At 36.4% G+C, this 24,264-nt stretch overlaps 1 protein-coding gene across 2 annotated transcripts; it reads left to right on the top strand.

Moving 5' to 3' along the window:
- Positions 1 to 4,283: 4,283 nt before the first annotated feature.
- LOC111900966 (FT-interacting protein 3) lies at positions 4,284 to 7,734 on the top strand. 2 transcript variants are annotated; one of them, XM_023896834.3, is made up of 3 exons: positions 4,285 to 4,528; positions 4,858 to 4,910; positions 5,085 to 7,734. In XM_023896834.3, the coding sequence occupies exon 3, from the start codon at positions 5,101 to 5,103 to the stop codon at positions 7,435 to 7,437; it is 2,337 nt and encodes a 778-aa protein (XP_023752602.1). In that variant the 5' UTR covers positions 4,285 to 4,528; positions 4,858 to 4,910; positions 5,085 to 5,100; the 3' UTR covers positions 7,438 to 7,734. The 2 variants fall into 2 exon arrangements, with proteins under 2 accessions (XP_023752603.1, XP_023752602.1); XM_023896835.2 differs by lacking the exon at positions 4,858 to 4,910 and having other exon boundaries at positions 4,284 to 4,528.
- The last annotated feature ends 16,530 nt before the right edge of the window (positions 7,735 to 24,264 follow it).

The following is a 24,264-nucleotide window of genomic DNA, read 5'->3' on the forward strand; positions in this document are numbered from 1 at the left end:
TACATGGTAATTTATAAATTGATATGTATAGATATTTGATCATAATAACTAGTTAACAAATTGGTAGTCAGTATATTCCATCCACTAGAAATCAACCATAAGAGAAGGTGAAATCATATTTAAGTTAAAAAATAATATAATATAATAATAACAACAACAATAATAATAATTTAATAATATATATAATGGATGTTTGTGATTGCTTTTTGAAACAACTTATTAACTTATTGATTTTTTCTAAAAACCAATAAGTTGAAAAGTGTTTAGAACTTTAGATAGAAAAAAAAATACTTTTCAAATTGGCTTCATGATATGGTTAAAAATGCAAGATAGATCTCGAGAAGTCACAAATACCTAACTTTTTGGTAAAGTCATAAGTCAATAAGTCATTTTTGGATCATTTTACATATATAAGCTGATGAAACATTTTTTAATTTATTGAGTTATTGTCTTTTTGCACTACAAAAACTAATCCAAATATTTAAAAAAAAAACTCTTTAAAAAAAGTCTTAAGTCAAAAGGTTGTTAAGTAAATAAAAACAATGATTAAATAATCAAATTTTAAAAATAAAAAAGTGGTTAATGTTTTGTGAGAGCCCTATTTACCCATACAGTAACCTTGTGCCATATGAAGGTGGGTTGAAGTAAACTTTGACCTTCAATTTATTGGTTTACCGTCAATTAAAGATGACATTATAAGGTTGGTGGGAGTGATGTCATACTTGTCATAGTCCATGTCAATTAAAGATGACATTATAAGGTTGGTGGGAGTGATGTCATACTTGTCATAGTCCATCTAGACATCAACTAAGATTTATCATATTGTCTTAATTTTTTACAAGACGTGGGTTGCCATGTTTGCCATATTTTTTTTCCTAGAATTATTTAATATTAAATTTTAAAATTTCAAACATATTAATTTTATAAGACCTAAATATTCATTAAACTAGAAAATAAAATTACAACAAAAAAACAACATATAATTTAAAATGACAACACATACAAAAAAACATAGAATTTAAAATTACAAAACCTAGAAATTTAAAACACAAGGCCTATAAATTGATAATTTCAAATAACGAAACCTACATATAATATTTTTTCGTATTCTAATCTTTGGCTTTTATCGCCAATTCTTTTTCGCGTCCGATAAAATTGCTAGTGTTCCTTGTTAAGATTGACATGACACATTTTTTTTCTTGTGCGACCACCAAGTGATGCTCCAACATTGACTCCAAACTGTCAATTTTGGTTGCTAGATGTTCGATGTCACCTAAATCACTTGTCGTCGCTTTTCCCTTTCGCTTCGTTTGATCTCTTTCCATGGGACGAGTGACTCTTGGAACCTCAAAATGTTCATCTTCATTGAGGTCAATCCTACATGCACATCAGACGATTACTTATATATTGTTTCAGAAGTTTTGGTTTTTTTAGAAGAACCACCGTTAAACGTTTCATAAGTTTCGATGTCTTGCCATTTTTTTGACATCTTCATGATATTCCACACATGCAGAAATTCGAAATTCACCGCTTTGCGACTCCGGTAAAGTGCAAGAGCTTTTTGCAAAATTGTTTCATCATTTGTACCACTTTCCCATTGTCACTTGATAGACGGAAACACCGCGTTAAACTCCATCACAACTTTGTTGGCGTTTCTCCACTTCGAGTACTTCTGGTTATTTTTCTTGTAGTTTCATTTCCGCGAGAAAACCCCTAGTAATTTTCTAGAAAAAAGTAGCACAATCTTGGTTCTTTTTGACCACCGAATTCTTAGAAACATCTACCCACGCACAAGCTAACGCCGTTTCTTCCTCCGTAGTCCATTGCCTTGGAGTTGTCTTTCCACTTTTCTGGGGTTGTGGTCCAATTTCTTCTTCCTCCGAATCCGTTTTGGGGACGACTTCGAGTTGTGTATTGATTAGGGAGTCGAAAATATGGTCAAATGGGTTGAAGTCATTATCCATTTGAGATTGAAGTTGGGATGAGAAGTTCCTTGAGGTTGGTTTTGAAATTGAGTGGTTTTGGAAGTGAGATTGATTTTGAAATTGTGGTTGATTTTGGAATTGAGGTTGGTTTTGGATATGATATGGGTAGTAAACACTACCATAGTGTAAATTTGGAGGTGAATAAATCGACCGATCACTTTGACTTTGGACGAAAGTATGTGAAGAATGTGAGATTAAGTTTGTGTTTTGGTATTTTTTGGAGTTTTTGGGTTGGAAAGAGAAACAATTTTTTCACAATAATATGGTTGTTTGAGTGAAAAATTGAAGAATACAAAATGATATAAAATGTGGTATGTAGTAGTATTAATATAGGGTTGTAAAGTATAAAATTTGATTTTTTTGACAAAAGGGTCAAATTTGACCCAAAAACGGTCAAAAAATTCAAACAGTCTAAATCCTCTCTCGGTCTCTCTCTCTTTCTCTCTCCCCCCCTCTCTCTCTCTCATCGGTGAGTTTTTACCGAATTGCCGAGCCGAGCTTGACACGCTAAGTCTATGGCTCATTGTTCACTAGAGTTGCCGAGTCCTTTGCCAAGCCGCTCGGTTTGGCCTGATACGAAAGTTTATATAGAAAATAATGTTGGATTGAAATGATGTTTAAACCATCTTTCATATGCTAAAATGATGTCAACGCAATAATGCCATTGGTCGGAGATGTCCTAAACTAAACCTTTATTGACACGATGTTAGAAATCAACCATGAAATATCAATAAATTAATTAATTAATCCGAATCAAATCAAATTAACGAGTGAAAAATGTTTCATTTTTCGTTTGGAAATTATCCATGTACTTACCAAGAAACATTTATCCTTTCCATTCACCACATACCTTTATTTATTAATAAAATATATTTGTTATTATTTTATTGGAAAAGAATATATTCATACCATATTGATCCATTCTCTTGTCACACACATGAAGGTGTCACGGACGTTGCACGTGGAATAGTCCCGACCAATGTTCTCTTGGAAGAACCCAGTGAAGTAAAAATTGTTTACTGCCCCGAGACACCCTACATTTTGGATTAATTACACTAAAAGTGCTATTACTTTGTTTTATTTCACTTTCACACTAAAATTTACAATTGAAGTTTAGGGGTTTTATATGCAAATACAAAAATTAATGAATATCACTCTATGTATTTGGGAAAAGATGTGTAATGTGTTGGTTCTTTGTACTGGTGAGTAAAATATTGTCTTGATCAATCTAATATTAAGGATTGTTATGTCTTATGTTTCCATAATATTTATCTATTTATAATATTTTTATTCAACATTTGACATTTTATTAATATATATATATATATATATATATATATATTTAATGGTTAATATTTATCTACTCATAATATTTTTAGTCAACATTTGACATTTTATTAATATATATATATATATATATATATATATATATATATATATATATATGTTTAATGGTTAATATTTATCTACTCATAATATTTTTAGTCAACATTTGACATTTTATTAATATATATGTGTTTGATGGGTGTTAATATAAGTATATGTTAATAAGAACCAAAATGACTATAACTTTCTCAAGTGATTGAAAACTAGATTAACAGATATATCAACCATAAAATGTATCTATTTAATTTGCATACAAATATATACAAAAAAAACTTTTGAATCGTCTACTATTTTGTTTTTATATGTTTTATTTTCAAGTTAGTTCTTAAAATTAAAAGAAAATTTTATCAATTTTACATTTCAATTCGAGTCATTAGCTCCAAAACAAGTTGTGTAGTCATCGACGACATCATAGCCAACTTTAATACACGTGTAATTATATGTGCGATATTTCGGTTGTATCCCTTTGAATTTCAATGAATTAAGATTCTATCTTTTATCTTTCAAGTTGATAAATATATATATCCACACAAACTTTTTAAAATTAAAATTTTAATACAAACTCTAAATCAAATTCTCAATGTTATTAATTATTTTATATCCTACAACTAAGTCTTGTTCCTCAATCCTCATAACTCTATACGCAATATTCATTTAGTTTAAAGCCAATCGTAAATGAAACTATGTTCAAGTGAATATCGACTTATATAAACGCTTACTATATTAATTAAATACGTAGTATACTATAATACTAATTGATTTCTATGATAAAATTGATAAATCTATTCCAAGTGCAAATATTTATGATGTGAAGGGGGGCTATGAACACTAGTCATAACATTAGGGGTGAAGATGCATTTTACCAAAAGTTAAATTGTTGTTGCACTCTTCCTTAAAGAGACAGCAATACACAGACATACTCACATACTCATCACCACCTCCTCCGCTTTTCTCTCTCTAAAACCCTCTTTCTCTCTCTAAAACCCCTGTTACCATCGCACCTTTTTCGTCTCAAATCCTCTATATTCTTATGAATCTGATCCCAGACGATTAAAAAAGCAACTCCATTAATTTCTTCTTGAAACAACTCAATAATGCTATCGCGAATCCATACAGATCTCCCATGAGATCTCTCTTTCATTATCGCTCTTAGTAAGGTATATACACATTCCTCAGCATATTCCCCCAAGAATGTATCTATATCCGAACGTACAGCATTTGATGAATATTCATGCATTAATGTGATTTTAGGGTTTCTCTTGATTGTGATTCGACATTTTTTCAAAATTACCTTTTTACTCTACCAAACTTCATTTTCAGCCATGAATTTGTCTGTTTATTGTTTAGTTCTAGATATTTTTTGAACATGTTTTTCGTAGTTTGAATTTATTGCTGAAAATTTAGTACTCTGTCGATGCCTTTTTTTTTTCCTTATCAGTGTGTCTAAACTAGGGTTTTGATTTGTTTTCTTTACCTTTTTTTGCAGGTCGGAATCACTTAGATCTGAAGCCTTCAACTCTACTTTTTTAAAGTTACCAGGTGTTAATTATTGATTATATGTTTAAACGATTTTCCTCTTTTATTTATGATAATCTTAGCTCCATCAATAGTATAAACATGTAATAAACAATTATTTTCCTTCAGTTCCATAATGTAAGCTCTTGTTTTAAGGTTCTGAACACTTCATATCAACAATTTTGTTCATCTTTTCAGCTGTGACGAAATCCAGATGATGCACAGACCTCCTCCGCACGATGATTTCTCACTCAAGGAGACCAAACCCCACCTGGGTGGAGGAAAGGTCACCGGAGATAAGCTCACCAGCACTTATGACCTTGTGGAACAAATGCAATACCTGTATGTCCGTGTGGTGAAAGCTAGGGATTTACCTGCAAAAGATGTTACTGGTAGTTGTGACCCTTATGCTGAAGTTCGTCTTGGAAACTACAAGGGTACAACTCGTCATTTTGAAAAGAAATCTAACCCTGAATGGAACCAAGTGTTTGCCTTCTCCAGAGAGAGGATTCAAGCCACTATGCTTGAAGTCACTGTAAAAGATAAAGACTTTGTGAAGGATGATTTCATGGGGTGGGTTCTATTTGATCTTACTGAGGTTCCAAAAAGAGTTCCACCAGATAGTCCTCTAGCTCCTCAATGGTATAGATTAGAAGACAGGAAATCAAACAAGCTGAAAGGAGAGCTTATGTTAGCCGTATGGTGGGGTACTCAAGCTGATGAAGCTTTCCCTGAAGCATGGCATTCAGATGCTGCTTCTGTTGGTGGAGCTGATGCTCTTGCTAATATCCGTTCAAAAGTGTATCTTTCTCCTAAGCTGTGGTATCTCAGAGTCAATGTGATTGAAGCCCAAGACTTAATACCAAGTGACAGAACTAGATTCCCTGAAGTTTTTGTGAAAGCTGCACTTGGTCATCAAGTTTTAAGGACTCGAATCTCCATGAGCAAATCCATCAATCCTATGTGGAATGAAGACTTAATGTTTGTAGCTGCAGAGCCATTCGAAGAACACTTGGTTTTAAGTGTGGAAGATAGACTCGCACCCAATAAAGATGAAATCCTTGGAATGTGTGCGATTCCTTTACAGTATGTGGATCGACGGCTAGACCACAAAGCTATCAACACAAGATGGTTTAATCTTGAAAAGCATGTTATAATCGATGGTGAAAAGAAAAAAGAAGTCAAATTTGCTAGCAGGCTTCATATGAGAATCTGCTTGGAAGGTGGTTATCATGTTCTTGATGAATCTACTCACTACAGCAGTGATCTTAGGCCAACAGCTAAACAGTTATGGAAGAACAGCATCGGTGTTCTTGAAGTTGGAGTCTTGAGTGCTCAGGGATTATCACCAATGAAAACAAAAGACGGACGTGCAACAACAGACGCGTATTGTGTCGCCAAATACGGGACAAAATGGGTCAGAACAAGAACAATAATTGACAGTTTTACCCCTAAATGGAACGAACAATACACATGGGAAGTTTTCGATCCATGTACTGTTATAACAATCGGTGTATTCGACAACTGTCATCTCCAAGGCGGTGATAAAGGTGGTGGGGGTGGGGCCCGCGATTCAAGAATCGGGAAAGTCAGAATCCGTCTTTCCACTCTTGAAACAGATCGTGTCTACACTCATTCATACCCTCTTCTTGTTTTACATCCATCTGGAGTTAAAAAAATGGGTGAGATTCATTTAGCTGTGAGGTTTACATGTTCTTCATTGCTAAACATGATGCATATGTACTCACAGCCTTTGTTACCCAAAATGCACTACATCCATCCGTTGACAGTGAGTCAACTCGATAGTTTAAGGCACCAGGCGACTCAGATTGTGTCCATGCGGTTGTCCCGGGCTGAGCCGCCATTGAGAAAAGAGGTGGTGGAGTATATGCTGGATGTGGGGTCCCACATGTGGAGCATGAGAAGAAGTAAAGCTAATTTCTTCAGAATCATGGGTGTGTTAGGTGGTTTGATTGCAGTTGGAAAATGGTTTGACCAGATTTGTAACTGGAAGAATCCGATCACAACCGTTTTGATTCACATCCTTTTCTTGATTTTGGTTTTATACCCTGAGCTTATTCTCCCAACTATTTTCCTATATCTTTTTCTGATTGGAGTTTGGTACTATAGATGGAGACCAAAGAACCCACCCCACATGGACACCCGTCTTTCTTGTGCTGACAATGCACACCCTGATGAACTTGATGAAGAATTCGATACCTTTCCAACTTCTCGCCCTGCTGACATCATCAGAATGAGATATGACCGATTAAGGAGTATTTCTGGAAGGATTCAGACGGTTGTTGGTGATTTGGCTACACAAGGAGAGAGGCTTCAGTCTTTGCTGAGCTGGCGAGATCCCAGAGCAACTGCATTGTTTGTGATTTTCTGTTTGATTGCTGCTATTGTTCTTTATGTCACACCTTTCCAAGTTGTGGCACTTCTGACTGGATTCTATGTGTTGAGACACCCGAGGTTTCGCCAGAAGCTTCCTTCTGTCCCTCTCAACTTCTTTAGAAGATTGCCAGCCAGAACTGACTGCATGCTATGAGATGATCAACACCAGAATGGAATCATCAATTCCAGAGAAGGTTACTCTATAATCAAAAAAAGCCATTCCTTTCTTCAATTCCTGGTATGATGCATACAACTATCTTGGAACAATGTTTTTGTATATCTTGTGGTTCTGTAGTCCTTTCTTACATTTCAAATTTCATGGTCTGTGTTTTATTTAGGTTGTGTTTTTTTATTTGATTGTTATTAGTAGATTATGACAATCATCTTTGGTGATAATATTCGATAAATATCTTGGATTGGCAGTAATTTTTATCAAATGTTTCTTTAAGTAGGAGAGAATCTTCATTACTGTGTTGTGTTTTTGTTTGTGTGATAATAAAATAAAAATATAAAAACAATGGGACAAAAATAGCACACCCCTCTTTTCTGCAGGAGCAGAATATATTTGTTTTAGCAAGTTGGTGGTTTTTTTGTTGTAGTATGGAAACAGACAAAGATGAGATAAATCTCATAAGTTGATGGACCCATGTGCAAATGAACATGGTTTTATTCTAGGATATACTGTATATAATTGTTTCCACTATCATGCGTAATCATTATATAGAACTTTTTGTGAATGGCTATGAATTTGTACATAGCAGTTACCTTCTTTTATATGATGAAACATGATTATTTGTGCTGTTACTTTATTCTAGGCCACAAGTACAAAATAGTACCTTATTCTAAGACCATGATTATTGGTCAGATGAATTATTCTGTTTTCTGTGTGTATTTGACTTTTTTGGTACAATATTATTTAGGAAATTACCTAAGATTAAAAAGGGTAAATGGTTATGGTGTTTGGCTATTTATTTTTAAAGCATACAACACAAAGTAGGGATTGGTTGGCATTTATCTTTGCCGTGTTTGACAGCTGTGTAGACAATGATCTTTTGAAAAGCAATTTTGGAATTTTATGTAAGCGTGGGATCTTATCACATGTGCCCTGTTTTTATCAATATGACCTTTTTTGGAGCTTCTTTCTGCAACAAATATTGATTAGTTCTTTGATTCAATTATATTACTACTTTTCTTGAACAAGAATCACATGGTTTATATATGTTTAGATAAAACAAATCAACTAAGACTTGATTATGTAGTGTGTATGTATATGCATAATTCATGTATGCTAGTATATGTATGTGTGTGTGTGTGTGGGTATACATGTTTTAATAGCGGAGTTACCGATAAAGTAGGATTCTATGATTACAACAAATTTGAGTAGAACTAAGATAAGGTTACAAAAATCATTTAGGACAAGTCAATAGACTCCTGGCTAAATTCAAGTCTCGAACCACGTTTACTAATAAACAACCCATATCGAGTTTTTTCCTCTAAATATTGAAGCATTTGGTTTTAAGAATTACATTGCAGTTAAGTTGGGGTACACATGATTATGCTAATATTTATTCACAACAAACTAAATATTTTGATGAGTAATTGGAAAGTGCCAACAAGACAAGGATAAGGTATCATATCAATTTGTAATGTTCCATGGACAAGCGTAAGAGTATCAATCCAAGAAGACCATGAAATGTTAGAAATACAAAGGAGAATTCAAAATCATTAAATGGAGAATAGAAATAAACAAAAGAACTCAAAAACATTAAATGCAATAAACGGTGATAAAAATGTGTGTGTGTGTGTGGGGGGGGGGGGGGGGGGGGGGGGGGGGATGAAGAGCATAAGCACATAAATACCGTACAATAAACACAATTAAAAGGAGATGGCTCCAATACATAACTTACTAAATCCTAATTTTAATAAGCATTCACACCCTCATATTTAAGTATATATCTTTAAAAGGCACCAACTCTTTCATGTCTATCTTCACACTAGTGTTCGTAATTCACAAATTTAACATCATGACGGATAAATGAATATTAGGATAAGATTATACCTGAATGATGCGTTGAGATGAATTAACGATGGATTATGTTGAATAATCGAATATTTATGTGGATAGTTTGGATAGGGCTCTGCTATTCAAAAATAGACAAACTATTTCAACAGAGGAAGAACTTTGAGATCAACTCAAGTCTTAAATACTCAAACTTAACTTGTTTATTTCATATGGGCGAATGCCCTATTTATAGGCTCGAAGGAGCCGGTTACAATTATTGTTGCAATCGTTTGATTGCAAAACGACACACATAATTTACAATATAGACCCCTAGACTATGGAGGGTCTTACATCCTACTGACACTATTTTAACACAAACGACAAATACAAATAATTCTACCGACACTTTACATAATTAAAAATATAATAATCCCTTCCACATTGAAATGACAAGTGTCTTCAAGAATGTCTTCAATAATGGCTTTTTACGTCATTGCTTATGTCATTAGGTGTCTTCAATAATGGTTTTTTTACGTCATTGCTTACGTTATTCCTCCCATTAATCTTCCATGAATGGTGTTTCTTCTGTGTTTTCTGAACAGTGACTGTAATGGTGTCTTGGTGCATGCATAATATGTTTACAAAGTTGTTTTTTGATATCAGCAGGTAATTCAGCTAATTGATGAGAAAACTTTTCGAAAGGTTGTTCGAAGGTTTCAATTGCTTTCATTGCTTCCGGAGTGATTTCACTGTCTGTTAACGAATAGATACAAGTTTTTGTGGTGTGAAGCTGAATATGGGTTTTTGTGGTGTTAGAAGAACTGTTTTTGAACATTCGACGTTATCTTTTATTACTGCTTTGTATGCTTCGTTGTATGCGGTTTCTGCTTCATTTTTTGTTCTGTAACTTTTGTGAATGATATTTTTTCCAAGAATATATGAACTGGCGATTCCCCAATCGTCATATACTCCTTTGTTTTCTCTGTTGAAAATTACGTACCATTTCTTTATATTTTTATGATCTGCTTGTAGTGGTGGATACTCCTCCTGGTTTGGCGTCATGGTTTGTTTTTCTGTTTCGAGTGCTATTTGTGGTTGACTTTCATTGGATGATATTTCTTGAATTTCTTCTTTTGGTTGCTTTGTTGTTGAGCTGCTGGCTGCTTCTTCTTTAGATGCTGAATAAGATGATAGAATTCGTATTGTTTGTTGTAGCTGCTCTTTTTCACGTCTGACTACTTCAAGCTGTCTGATTAATGATGCTTCTTGCTTCTCTTTTTGTCTGAACTGGTGTTTGACTTGCTTCATGATGGCTTCCATTTCAATATTTCTGTTGAATGAATATTTGCGCCTTTTGGGTACCTGAATGATTGCTGAATTTTGTTTACTTTTAATATGATGATATGAGAATTTTCATATCAATGTATGCTTTGGTGATATTTTCATATCACTGTATACTTTATCATTGTTTACTTTGGATGATATTTTCATACCAATATATGCTTTAGCAATGTATACTTTGGATAGGTTAGATATGAGGTTTCCCTCATGTTTTAAACCCAATAATGCTGTCTTCATAGGACTTATTTATCTGAATCAGAATCAGTATCAGTTGTATATGCATAAATATCTATATCTGAATCTATTCCTGAATCTTCTATAGGTTCATACCCGAGATCATATGCTATTTTTAATAAGTTTGTTTCTTTTTCCTTTTTAGTCTTTTTTGGACATTCGTAGGCTTTGTGTCCGTCTTCTTGACATATCCAACATTTACAATCTTTTTTATTAGATGGACAGTAATTTGTGTTAGATCGATATTTTTTCTTATATTGTTTTCTGTCTCGAAAATATTTTCTTTCACCTTGTTTATAATATTGTTTATATTTAGGTTTATAAGTTTGTTTTTTCCAATTTTTCTTTTTATATTTTTGTTTTTTATTATCTTTACAACCATATTGATTAACTTTATTAGATAAGGTATCACAACATAAATCAATTCTTGCATCTTGTGTTGTTTTTTGTTCTAAACATTTTTTCTGCATCCATGCTTTTAATATACTTATCCTTGCTCCTAAGGTATCTGCAATTTTATTTTGTTGTAATGCTTCTTGGAAATCTTTTATTACACTTTGACTTACTAATGATGGTAATTTTTGGTAAAACATGTCTAATGCTCTTTTTTCTAGTAAAATCTAGATTATAATAATGTTCAAAATATTCGCATATAAATGGGTCTAAATAACACATGTTACAAATTCGTAAGTTAGTTAGATGCCATAATGATTCTAATTGAAAAGCTTCTTGCGATGTTTTATCTTCTATTTGTTTTCCTATGAATTCTTGAATAAGTCGATTTAATACATTTTTAAATGTTTCTAAAGCGTCAGTGGTTGCTATCATCATCGTCTCTGTTTCATCGAGAGATGAAAGGAAACGATATGCATTGCCCTATGTTTTATGTATAATATAATTAAGAAATTTTTTTGGATGTAGATTTCTTAATTCTTCAGTTAGTTGAATTTGAATTCCCATTTTATTATTCCATTCTTGAATTTTTGCTTCGGGATTTTGCTCACAATCAATAAAAAGAATATCTGAATTTGTTGGAAAAGTAAATAGTTTAGGTATATATTGTAGAGGTATTTTTTCCCATTTGTTTTGTTTATTTTTGACCATTCCTTGTTTATATAAAAAATTTTCTTCTAACGAAGGTGGTCCATAAATATATTGACTTTGATAATCATCATCAACATATGATTGTTTTCGTTTTAATCCAAAATTATTTTGCGATTCTTTATATGGATTTGAATAAGGGTTTTCATCATCAGATGAAAAATCATATATTACTTCTGTATCATTATTATTTTCTATTTCTGTGTTATTTTCTTGAATTTCGGATGAAATTTCTAGTACTGCGAATAATTTAGTTAATGTATCTACTTTTTCTTGTAAAGTTTCCATATTAATAAATTTTTAGTTTCTTTTTATTTGCGGAGTAGTTATTATTGGTTGAAAATTAGTTTCATTAAAAATTCTATTATTAGTCATATTTGGTGATTCAAGTGATAATAAATGTGTAAATAATTTATCTATATAAATTCTATCTTCTGTTTTAAACGTAATATTATGATGAAAATTTGTTAATGCATAATTTATTTGATATGTAATAGTAAATGAATGATTCCCTTTTAACATAAAATTTTGTCTTAATAATTTATATCGTACGGTAATACTATTACTTAAATTTTTATCTTTTAGACTTAATCCTAGTTGTATATTAATATCAAATTTTATTTTTCCTTCAATTAAATTTCCTTTTCTTTTTGCAATAATACTTTCTTGATTATTAATTATACGATCATCTCTAATTTCTAATTCTATTGGTGTGTCTAAATCGCTAAAAGTACTTTTTAAAATTATTTGAATAGTTGATATATGAATATAAGCGATTTTTGTTCTATCTATTTCTTTAATATTAGATAGTCTGTTTCTAATTTGTTGTTTATTTAATATAGGTATAATAATATTTCCTTGAGTTGATTCCATAGGTATTGGTTCTTCTCCTATAATTTTTCCATAATATATAATATTTTTTCTAGAAAAGAAATTTTTCAATGAGTTATATCTAAAATTATGTTTTTCAATAGTGTAAAATTTGATTTTCTTATAACATCTTTATTAATATTATTTTCGTTATTAATAATGATTGGTGTATTTTCAATTTCTTGAGACATATTTAATAAATTATTCTTGTTATTTTATCTTCAATATTTTTTTATTTGTTAATATTTAACCTTGAAAAACTCATGATTATAATTTTTAGAAACAAAATGATAAATTACTTTTTCTTTCAAAGTTACGATTTATAAATTCTAATAAGATGTTGATGGTGGGGTTTTTTTTAATACTATTATATTTATGATGCGGTCAGAGAATTAAAAACTTTTTTGACATATGAAATGTGTTTCTAACTTCTTGGTATATAGTCATAATTGTAAAAAACCTTCTACCGACATATGTTTAAATTGTAGGTGGATAATAGTATTTGATTTTAATGAGAAGTTTATGATAATAACTTATAACGATGAATATTTGTAACGATGAATATTTATAAGAATATATATGATGATGCATGATGAGCATATATTCATATGAGCGAAAGATTTAACATTCATAATAATAATAGTAAGAACGTTACTTAGCTCTGATACCAAATTTAACAACATGACGGATAAATGAATATTAGGATAAGATTATACCTGAATGATGCGTTGAGATGGATTAACGATGGATTATGTTGAATAATTGAATGTTTATGTGGATAGTTTGGATAGGGCTATGCTATTCAGAAATAGACAAACTATTTCAACAGAGGAAGAACTTTGAGATCAACTCAAGTCTTAAACACTCAAACTTAACTTGTTTATTTCATATGGGCGAAGGCCCTATTTATAGGCTCGAAGGAGCCGGTTACAATTATTGTTGCAATCGTTTGATTGCAGAAGGACACACATAATTTACAATATAGACAACTAGATGATGGAGGGTCTTACATCCTACCGACACTATTTTAACACAAACGACAAATACAAATAATTCTACCGACACTTTACATAATTAAAAATATAATAATCCCAATCAAGGCAACGGAGCTAGTTTTTGGGTCTTCGTTCGAGCAATCAAGGCAATATGTTGGGGGGTGTGATTCTTTCACGGGTCTTGGGGCTTGCCTTTTCGATGCTCGCTGGTGGCTTCGGTCTCCCTGGTCCCCCCTATATATACATATTGCGCAAAGAGCTTGGTGACAGGAACAGACATTGATTTTCCAAATCATGCATAATTTTTTGGAACTATCACGACGTGGGGCAATTTTGGTCGCGATCAGGTTTTTGGGTCATCATTCAAAAGATCAAGGCAACCAAGGTCGTCATTCAATGAATCTAGGCAACGATGCTCATCATCAGGTCATCGTTCGACAAATTAAGGCAACATGTTCGAGGAATCAAGGCAACAGGGCTAGTTTTTGGGTTGTCGTTCGAGAAATCAAGGCAACGTGTGTAACGCCCGTAGATCCGGGCTAGTCAATTTAGAGGCAATAAGTGTCGAAAATGACTTTTCGGCAAGAGATTATTTATAATAAATAGTCTTAACCAAGTGGTAGAATATGTCTCAAGGTTTTCGTACATATAAAGAACACCGAAATCTGAGTTATAACGAAGGAGTTATGGCCCGTCGAAGTTTTACGGCAAAATCGGCACGACACCGTGAAGCGTAAATAGTGAATTTACGATAGAGCGAGATTTAGACTTAGTGATCTAAATGAAAGTCGTAGAATATGTTAAACCGAGAAAATCCATAAAAAGAACGCCCAAATTTGACTTCGTATGAAGAAGTTATGATTTTTCTAAGATTCGGCTTAGTAGTTCACAACCCGAAACTCGAATTTTAGTTCGAGCGGTTTTTGGCTTATGCGAGCTAAATGAGAGTTGAAGATCTCATTAGTATGAACTCAACGGTAAAAATACATACGAAAACGGAGTCCGTATGAAGGAGTTACGAATTCTTCGCGGTCATTTAGCAGTCTAATCTCCTCCTACTGTTAAATTTAAGACCGGTCGAGAATTAGCCGACGAAGTCTGCTCGAAATTTGTAGATCTTAATTTTACCTACGCATGGATATAAAGAACGTCGAAAACGGAGCTCGTATGCGAAAGTTATGAGATTTAGAAGTCGGCAGGGTGCTACTGCAAAAGGGGTGACGTGGCTGAATATGGGCCAAGGCTTTCTCCCCAAGGAAAGCCATCAGATGATGACACGTGGCACCAACTCGGCGAGTAGGTCCTCCTACTCGGCGAGTTCGTCAGGATTTCACCCTATAAATAGAAGTGCCGGGTTTCTCTCATTTCTCACACCTTTCCCCACTTCTTTCTCTCTCTACACTCTCTCTCTAGCCTACCTTAAGCCCCCTAAAGCCTAGGTAAACCCCCTAGCACACGAAGGAAGCCCCAAGGCTCCCGGAGTCCCGAGAAAAGAGCCTTTCGGCTCGGAAGCGCTGCTCCAGCGAAGCCCGGTTTTCGAGAAAACCCGCTGTAAGTGAGCCACGCCTAACCTATCTTTAGTATAGCTTATGTTTTAATATAGTAATGTTATTAGGACCTTATAATAAGTATTTGGGCTATTATTATGAGTTATATTGAGTGTTATTTAATGCTTATATAATAATAATAATAGTTGGACTATTAATTAGTCGCGGTTATCGTTAGACTAAACCCTAGTGGTATTGATACTAGGTTTTATCGAAGGAAATCGTTTTGAGAGTATCGAAGCGCTGTCCGAGTGCTGAGTCACCACCTTTCAAGTGAGTGCATGGTCCCTTTCAGCTTACACATAGATATGAAGTATTTTACATAAATTACATGCTATGTGTGCATATTATCTGAATACTTGTTATCTATGCTGGATGAACGTTTTATACATGTTTTCAATGATTTAAATTGTATAAGTATTTTATATCTACAAAATATGTTGGGTAAAACATGGGTAGATGAATGATGAGGAATAAAAGCTGAAATAGAGGAACACTAGTAGTGCGGACCTAGTGCCCTATAGGTATACATTGGTAGCAGTGGACCTAGTACCCTATAGATGAGCACTGGCAGCTGCGCCACAACCCGTAGATGTTTTAGATCTACGGTAAACGTCCTAGCAGCTGCGCTCTAAGAACAATATCGGCAGATGCGCCTAATAGGGAGTCTTATGACCATGACAGTAGCGTTTAAAGGTCAATACTGGTAGAAGCGCCTCATAGAAAATGTCCAAATTTTGGCAGCTGCGCCTAAGTGATAATATTAGCAGCTGCGCTTGACCAACGTGTCATTGACAACAATGGAATTCATGTTGTTTCCTTAGGATGATCCTTAGGAATGAATGAATGAGAAATAGCGGATTCTTAGGGTAGATCCTTAAGAATAAGGAAGATAATGGGGATGGGTAATTGGGTTGATTGTTTAATTGTTTAAACATAATAATTATATTATTGTAGGTTGAAAACCCTATGTACTCACCAGGTTTCCCAACCTGACCCAGTCAATTTATTTATATCACAGGTGTTGTTATGAAGTCACATTACACTGAGCAATTAAAGAGATGTAGATCACTAGTGTAAATAAATATAAGTTCTGTTTATGCTTATGTTTCTGTATTAACGATGACATCCCAAACGTTTTAAAATGAATAAAATACATTCCTTCGAAATTGTTTTTAATAACGTATTTATCGTGTTTTTCTGGGAACAAATTCCGCAACATTTTTATTAAAAGAAGTACTCTGATTTTTATAAAGCATAAACAAAATCGGTCTTTTCTGGCCGTGAAAATGGGGATGTCACAGTTGGTATCAGAGCATTAGTTTAAGCGAACTAGGAATATGGATTTATTTCTAGACTTAAACTTAGAATGCTAGGCGATGATTGTGAGGTGTGAGCACTAGCTTATTTTAGGAATTATGCCTAAAATGCTTTTATGTGCTAAATGTTTTATGCCTTATATGCTGTTATTTATTCGATTCTATGGTCTGATGCCGACCGGATCTGGAAACCTTATGTGTTTAGGATTCTAAGCGTTTAACTACGATATTAGAACTAGCATATAAATGTTTCGGAGTGATAAGGATGATTTAAACGTCAATCCTAAATAAAGATCTAGATTCACCTTATTCGGTGTATAGCTCAAGATGGCAAGGACTCGTAGCGGAAACGTGAATGCAAATGGGAACCAAAACCAACCCCTAGTGATTGAGCAAATACCGGTTGTGGTGGCCGCTCCTGAGCCAATAACGATGGCCGGAGTGCAAGCAATGATCCAAGCGATGTTGGATCGCCAAATAGAGGAAACCAGACGTTTGCTTCAGCAAAATCAAGAGGAAGCGACCATACAGATTGAACAACCCGAGTTAAACGAAGGACAGACTGAGGAGGGAAACTACAGTGGGACTGTTGGTCAAGCCAACCCACCGATAGTTAGGAAAAACCACCAGGATGGAGGAAATGATGGGCGTGGATGCAAATACAAGGATTTCATGGCGTCCAAACCACCGAGTCTATCTGGAAGCCCGACGCCGGTGGAAGTCATGAACTGGATCTCTGAGATGGAGACGATGTTTGAGAGTTGCGAGTGTAGCAACAGGCAGAAGACTGCTCTCGCGGTTCCTCTGTTGAAATCTGGAGTATTAAGCTGGTGGAAGCTACTAGCTGATTCGATGCCCAAAGGAGAAGCGAGCAAGATGTCGTGGGAAAATTTTTTGGTGCAGTTAAAGATGCAATACTGCTCTGAGCAGGATCTTCTGGAGATAAACAATGAGTTCCAGAATCTAAAGAAGGGAAGGATGAGTGTGATTGAGTATGCTGCAAGTTTTACGGAGAAAATGAAGCTTGTTCCTTACATAGTTCCAACTGAGCTCTCCAAGGTCAACAAGTTTGCCCATGGATTACTAGCAGACTTTGGACCAATGGTCAAGCAAGCAACCACTTTGAAAGGAGCCATCTGGGCAGCCAGGAATGTTGAAACCCAGATACGAGAGAAGGGTCTGGAGAGAGTGGAGGTAGGAGAGAAAAGGAAATTTGAAGGATCTTCAAAGTCCAATGAGAAGAGAAAATTCTCTAAGAAGTTCGAAAGTGGAGGAGGAAGTGAAGAAAGATGGTGCGAGAAGTGCAAAAAGAAAAACTCTGGAAAATGCGGTGAGGAGGTGACTTGTCTCAAGTGTGGGAAGAATGGGCATTATGCCAACGAGTGTACATTTAACAAAAGGGTGTGTTACGGATGTAACGAGGAAGGGCACTTCAAGCAAGACTGCCCAAAGAGAGAGAGGGCTACAAAGCCAAATGTGCCGCCAAAGCCAAAGGCGAGAGCATTTCAAATGATCCTTGACGAAGCAGATGACAATGCAAGGATTCAGGAGTAAAGGCTTGACATCCAAAGATCGAGTTGTGAAGTAGTCATGTAGATAGTACCACGTGGTGTAACCTATTAGAAGCATAGTATAGGGTGAACTTGAACACCTATGTAATAGTTTCAAAAAATAATAATAAAGCCTTTGTTTTGTTATCTGATGTGTTAAGTTGTTGTGTGGTTTTCTTGTATGGTGACTTGGAAAAACTGCGAGATAATACTGTTGGATTAATATCTAAGTCGATAACTATAATTGGTAAGACTTGACTCGACCCGACATGGTCCATTTAGGTTGCATGGCATCATGCATTTGGATAGACTAAAATGAGAGAAATAACACTTAAGGTTTGTTAATATATTATAAGTTCTAATATATTAATAAGGTTATTTAATTAGTATTGATCAAGAATTAATTTGGAATTAATTCAGTGATCAAAAGGAGACTAATTAAATATATGGGTTGATTGTGTAAATCATTCATTCTTATATATGTGGGCTTGTGATCCAAGATTCCTTATGTTGGACTAAGTCCATGGGGTGACCCGTGGATGCTCCATGGAGGTTAAAATCCATGGAGCATAAGGAATGGGTAAAGTCATGAGTTACATGGTGTAACCCTAATAGCCACCATATAAAAGAATCCCATGGCTGAAGAAATCGTGCACTATATTCATCCTTTCTAAAATTTTCCAAATGCCTGTGGCATTAAGAAGGGAAAAGGTCTAGAATTGGATATGACTAAAAGGATTAATCAATTGTCGAGGACAATCTAAGGTTTACCAAATATTGGTTGCTCAAGAACAGTTGGAAGTATAGTGATAATTCTGGATGGACCATATTGACATAATCTGTAAGGAGGCAACTCTTGTTCAGAAGTGATAGTCAAAATGAATCTGGAAATGTTTCAAAGTTAGAATTTTCAATCTATGTAAGATTAAGGAAACTTAATGCAAGAAGGATGTTTCCAAGGAGTTGATCTCCTTTGGAATACTTTGTAATGTTTGTTGTCAAGTCCTTGTGACTTTGTGCATAATCATTACAAGAGGATCAATGCATATAAGTTTAGAATCTAACAGATTTCAGTAAATCGCATGAATTTGGAATTTTTGCATCTGCAGTAAGGATTTGGGACTGTGAAAAGAGGATCATTGGAGTTATGTTCAATTGATCTATTTCACAAACTAAAGATAATAGACAAACATAGTATGCATACTTGGTGTATGGCACGACTAGTGTTTAGAAAACATAGTGTACATGCTTGGAGCATGGGTCAACTATTGTTTTAAATTCAATAATAAAGTTGATAGCTGAAACAGTATACAATGAATAATGTGTAATCATATGGTGATAAATAAAAGGTGTTTTATTTATGTTCATAGGTTTTGATACCATATTGGATTCAATTATTCTTGTGTTTCATTTTGCATGTTTTGACTTCCAGAATAAACTAGGTTATTCTTCCGGAATGACTAAGTTATTCAAACCATCCACAGTCGGTCATATGTTGGAAGTAGATATGAATCAAGACTGTCATGGGTTGACTTGTATGTAACAGCCCAGATTCCCAGGTATTATTTATTTTTATAATTTTGGTGTTTTGTGAGGGGACTCGGCGAGTTGGAGCTCAAACTCGCCGAGTATGATCGCGATTTGGGCCCGGGTTCGTGTCCGGACTCGGAGAGTCCAAAAGGTGGACTCGGCGAGTCCATGCTGTTTAATGAAACCCTAATTTCCAGGGTATGAGACCTATTTAAGGGGGCTTATGGCCGTCATTTGCGGCCACCAACCCCAGAGAGAACCCTAAAGAGTCCTTGAGCGTTTTGTGAGAGAGAAGAGGAAGATCCTTGGCTAATTGTGGGTGTTTTTGCTCATAGAAGAGGATCAAGGCAAGAGGAGACCAAAGAAGGTGCTAATCTAGTGATTTCTGAGCTCAGAGACTTCATTTGAGGTAACCATTCGTTCCTATCTCAGTCCTTGGTGTAAATCTTAGAGTTAGGGTTTCTTTGTGGAAAGATCCATGGAGTAATTGGCCTCTTCTTGTGTTGGTACTTTAGATCTGGACCCAAAGAGGTCCAGAGACCCCTTTCCATTGAGCTTTATGAGTGTCAATGGAGGCCACGAGCTTTGAATAGCATTCTAGAGATCACATCATCAAATAAGGCCTTTGGACCTTTGCATGAGCACCAAGATTGTAACTTTACGTGATGTATGTGCTTGGAAGGACTGGATCTATGGGTTATTGGAACGGATCTGACCTCAGGAGTGAGTTTGAGTTCATGCGTGGCATAGACTCGCCGAGTCCGAAGAACAGACTCGGCGAGTAGCATGAAGATTGTCTATAACCACTCTGCGAGTGGTCTTGCCGAGTTAAGGGTTGACTCAGTGAGTCAGGGAGAATCAGAGAGGGTTGACGAGTGGACTGAGTCAAGCTGGAACTTGCCGAGTTGTTCTTGAGACTCGGCGAGTTGAGTCGGGGTGGCCCCGCGATTCATGCCAGGTGGAACTCATCGAGTCAGGGAAGTACTCGACGTGTCAGGAGAGGATCCTAGGGAATCAGTGAGCATGTGTAGACTCGCCGAGTCGCTCTAATGCACTCGCCGAGTCCGGTCAAAGTTGACCGCTGACTAGAGTTGACCAAGTGTTGACTTGATAAGGAGTAGTCAACCTTAGCTGTGAAAGTGTTAATTAGAGATATATTGTGTTATAGGAGGATTATAGCTCGGGGGATCGAGCGCGAGTGATTTCCGGGATTTGCGAGTTAGCGAGATACACGAGGTGAGTCTTCTCACTATACTTTACCTTGAGTAGGTAACCAGAGTTATGTGACAGAGTATTTGTATGCTATGTATGTTATGTGTTGTACTGCATTATTTCTATGTGATTTATGCTGTGCATGTTTATAGAGTTGGAAGCGGAAGGTTCATAGAGTTAGAACCAGAGGGTTCACAGAGTAGGGTCCACGGACCCACAGAGTTATAGCCTTGAGTGGCTAATATGTGTTATGTGTGGTATTTTGGGGAACTCACTAAGCTTTGTGCTTACAATGTTGGTGTTTTTTGTTTCAGGTACTAATGATGACCGTGGGAAGGTGCCGGCCTGATCAGTACACACACACACGGGATTTTATGTTATCAGATCTTGGGAATTTTATGTAGCATGGATCGAGTAAAAAACATTAATGTTTTTATGAATGATAAATGATTTGTGTTTTTATAAAATGCGAAAAATTGTTTTGAAATTTACGTTGTTATAAGTTGGTATCAGAGCCTTGGTTTGAGGGATTCTAGTACACCTTCGGGCGTATTTGAACTCAAACTGAGGATTTGAGAGGTATTTTCAAAAAGAGTAAAAGATTTTTGGAAAAACGCAGAGCAGAGTTGTGTGTACGATCGGTCCGCGCCCGAACGGTGATTTCCCAAAATACCCTCATGTAATGTGATATTGATATTGATATGATGTATTCTCATGCTAGAGTAGGCTAGGTACTCCTATTAGGACTAGAGTGGCCTGATTTGTGATGCCTTAGCCTAGGATGAGGTGAGCTGCTATGAGATGCTTGAGAGTGAGTAGGTAGCAGCGAGGGGCTTATGAGAGATCTATTAGAGAGTGGATTATGCATGATAGAGTACTTGGAATTGGGATCCGAAGAGGAAGGCTTGGGGTGTATTCTGATACGGTGCGGACAATAGTATTGGGCCCGTACTACTGAAAGCACCGGGTTGGAGTACAACCCAAGTACGAATCTTTGGAATACCAAGGATCAAGGAGGAATGAGTTGTCGAGTGTGAGTATGCTCGAATAGATTCTAATTTATCGTATGTTGTATTTCAGAGGTAGATCATGGTGAGGACGCGTCTTATGCCTGAGAGCAGTGGGACCAGTGATGAGGAGATCCGCCGGATCATCCATGAGGAGGTGGCTGCGACCATCAGGGCAGAGATACCAGAGATGTTCGGGTCTATTAAGACCACGCTGATTGAGACCTTCGATGAGCGTTATGCCGCTCTTTCCGAGGCTGCTGTTGCAGCGGCCACCGCAGCTATTGCTGCCGTGAGGCCGCAAGGTGGTGATGCGTTGCTGTTCCGGGAGTTCAGCAACACAAAACCGCCGGAGTTTAATGGGACCCAGGACCCGGTGGCAGCTATGAGATGGATTTCTGATATAGAGGGGTGTTTCTTCACTTGCTTATCTCCTGAGCATTTGAGAGTACGGTTCGTGCTGAACCAGCTTCGCTTGGGAGCGAACGACTGGTGGAAGTTTGTGACGGCGCACTTTACGCCTGCTGAGCTTGCGGCGGTGACATTGGAGAGGTTCACTGCCATGTTCCGATATGAGTACGTTCCCCAGGTGGAGAGGGAGCGTTTGGCCCAGGAGTTTCTGACCCTCAAGTAGGGTACTGAGTATGTTACGGTGATTACCAGGATGTTCCTGTTGGGTTTTGAGAATTCTAACACCCCTAAGTGTACATGCAACCCTAAATACCTTGGATCTATGTTTTCTCTATTATACATGCAAATAAGAACTTCCAAGGTATTATCCTAATCTAGCATACAAAACAATGAGTGTAACAAGATAGAATACATACCTCTTTGATGTAGAAAGTCTTCATGAAGCTTGAGTGCCTAGCCCCAATAGTGTGGAAGCCTCAAATGGAATCACAATCACCAAAACACTTAGAATAACTTGAGAGAATTCTACAACTCATGAAATCGGCTAGCCCTTTCACTTCACACACTAGTGGTCGATTTTGGTCAAGAATAAGATGCTTATATAGTTAGGGTTACACCATGTAAACCCTAATTGACATGGCCTTTCATTTCCATGATCCATGGGTACAAATACACCATGGAGCATCCATGGACCATCCTATGGGTTTTAGCCCAACTTGATTATCCATGGAGCATTAGCCCACTATACAAGTATGGATGATTTACACAATCAACCCATATATTTAATTAGTCTTCTTTTGATCACTTAATTAATCCTAGATTAATTCTTGATCAATACTAATTAAATGATTTTATTATTCTTATTATTAATATACTAGAACTTATAATATATTAATAACCATAAGTGTCTTATTTCTCTCATTATAGTCTATCCAAGTGCATGATGGTATGCAACCCAAATGGACCATGCCGGGTCGGGTCAAGTCTTACCAATTATAGTTATGGACTTAGACATTAATCCAACAGTTCCATGAGAGGGCGATGTTCTGCCCTGAGCACGTGTCTATGGAGCAGGCACGTTTGAGCTGATATCTGAGTATCTTGAGGCGAGACATTCGGGAGTTCGTGGCGAACTCCTCGTACCGGACATTTGCCGAGCTTCAGGAAAATGCCCGGAAGAGGGAGATTGAGCTAGAGACTCAGACTAGGGAGGAGGCGGAGTCTCAGGGGAGGGATCGGCGACCGACGCAGTCTCAGCCGGCAGCCAAGCGGGCCAAGCCCGCTGATCCCAAATCAGGGAGCCAGAAGGGCCGCACTTGTGGGAAGTGCGGCAAGGGTCATGAGGGAGTCTGTAGAGCGGGATCTTGCTACAAGTGTGGCAATGAGGGGCATATGGCCAAGGACTGACCCAAGGGGTTTGCAGTGTGCTTCCACTGCAACCAGACCGGACACCGGAAGGCAGAGTGTCCGCAATTGCGAGGATCATCTCAGGGATCTGCCCTTGCCGCCATTAGAGCTACCGAGAGTCGGCCAGTGAAGGCCGAGGCGCCGAGGGCACGAGGGAGGGCATTTCAGTTGACCGCGGAGGAGGTCCGAGCTGCGCCCGATGTCGTGGCTGGTATGTATTCTTTCGTGTATTTATTTTGATGTTGAGATATTATGCTTATATTATGTTATGCGTAGGTACTTTCCTTGTGAATTCTGTACCTGCCTTAGTGTTATTTGACTCGGGTGCGAGTCGATCTTTTGTGTCTTTGGCCTTTAGTCAGCATATCAGTGTTAGTCGTGAGGCATTGAGTCGGCCTTTGAGAGTTTCCATAGCTGACGAGAGGGTGATATATGCCGTGGAGGTTCTCCGGGGA

This window comes from Lactuca sativa, chromosome 8 (genome assembly GCF_002870075.4).
Source record: "Lactuca sativa cultivar Salinas chromosome 8, Lsat_Salinas_v11, whole genome shotgun sequence".
Classification (NCBI taxonomy): Eukaryota; Viridiplantae; Streptophyta; class Magnoliopsida; order Asterales; family Asteraceae; genus Lactuca; species Lactuca sativa.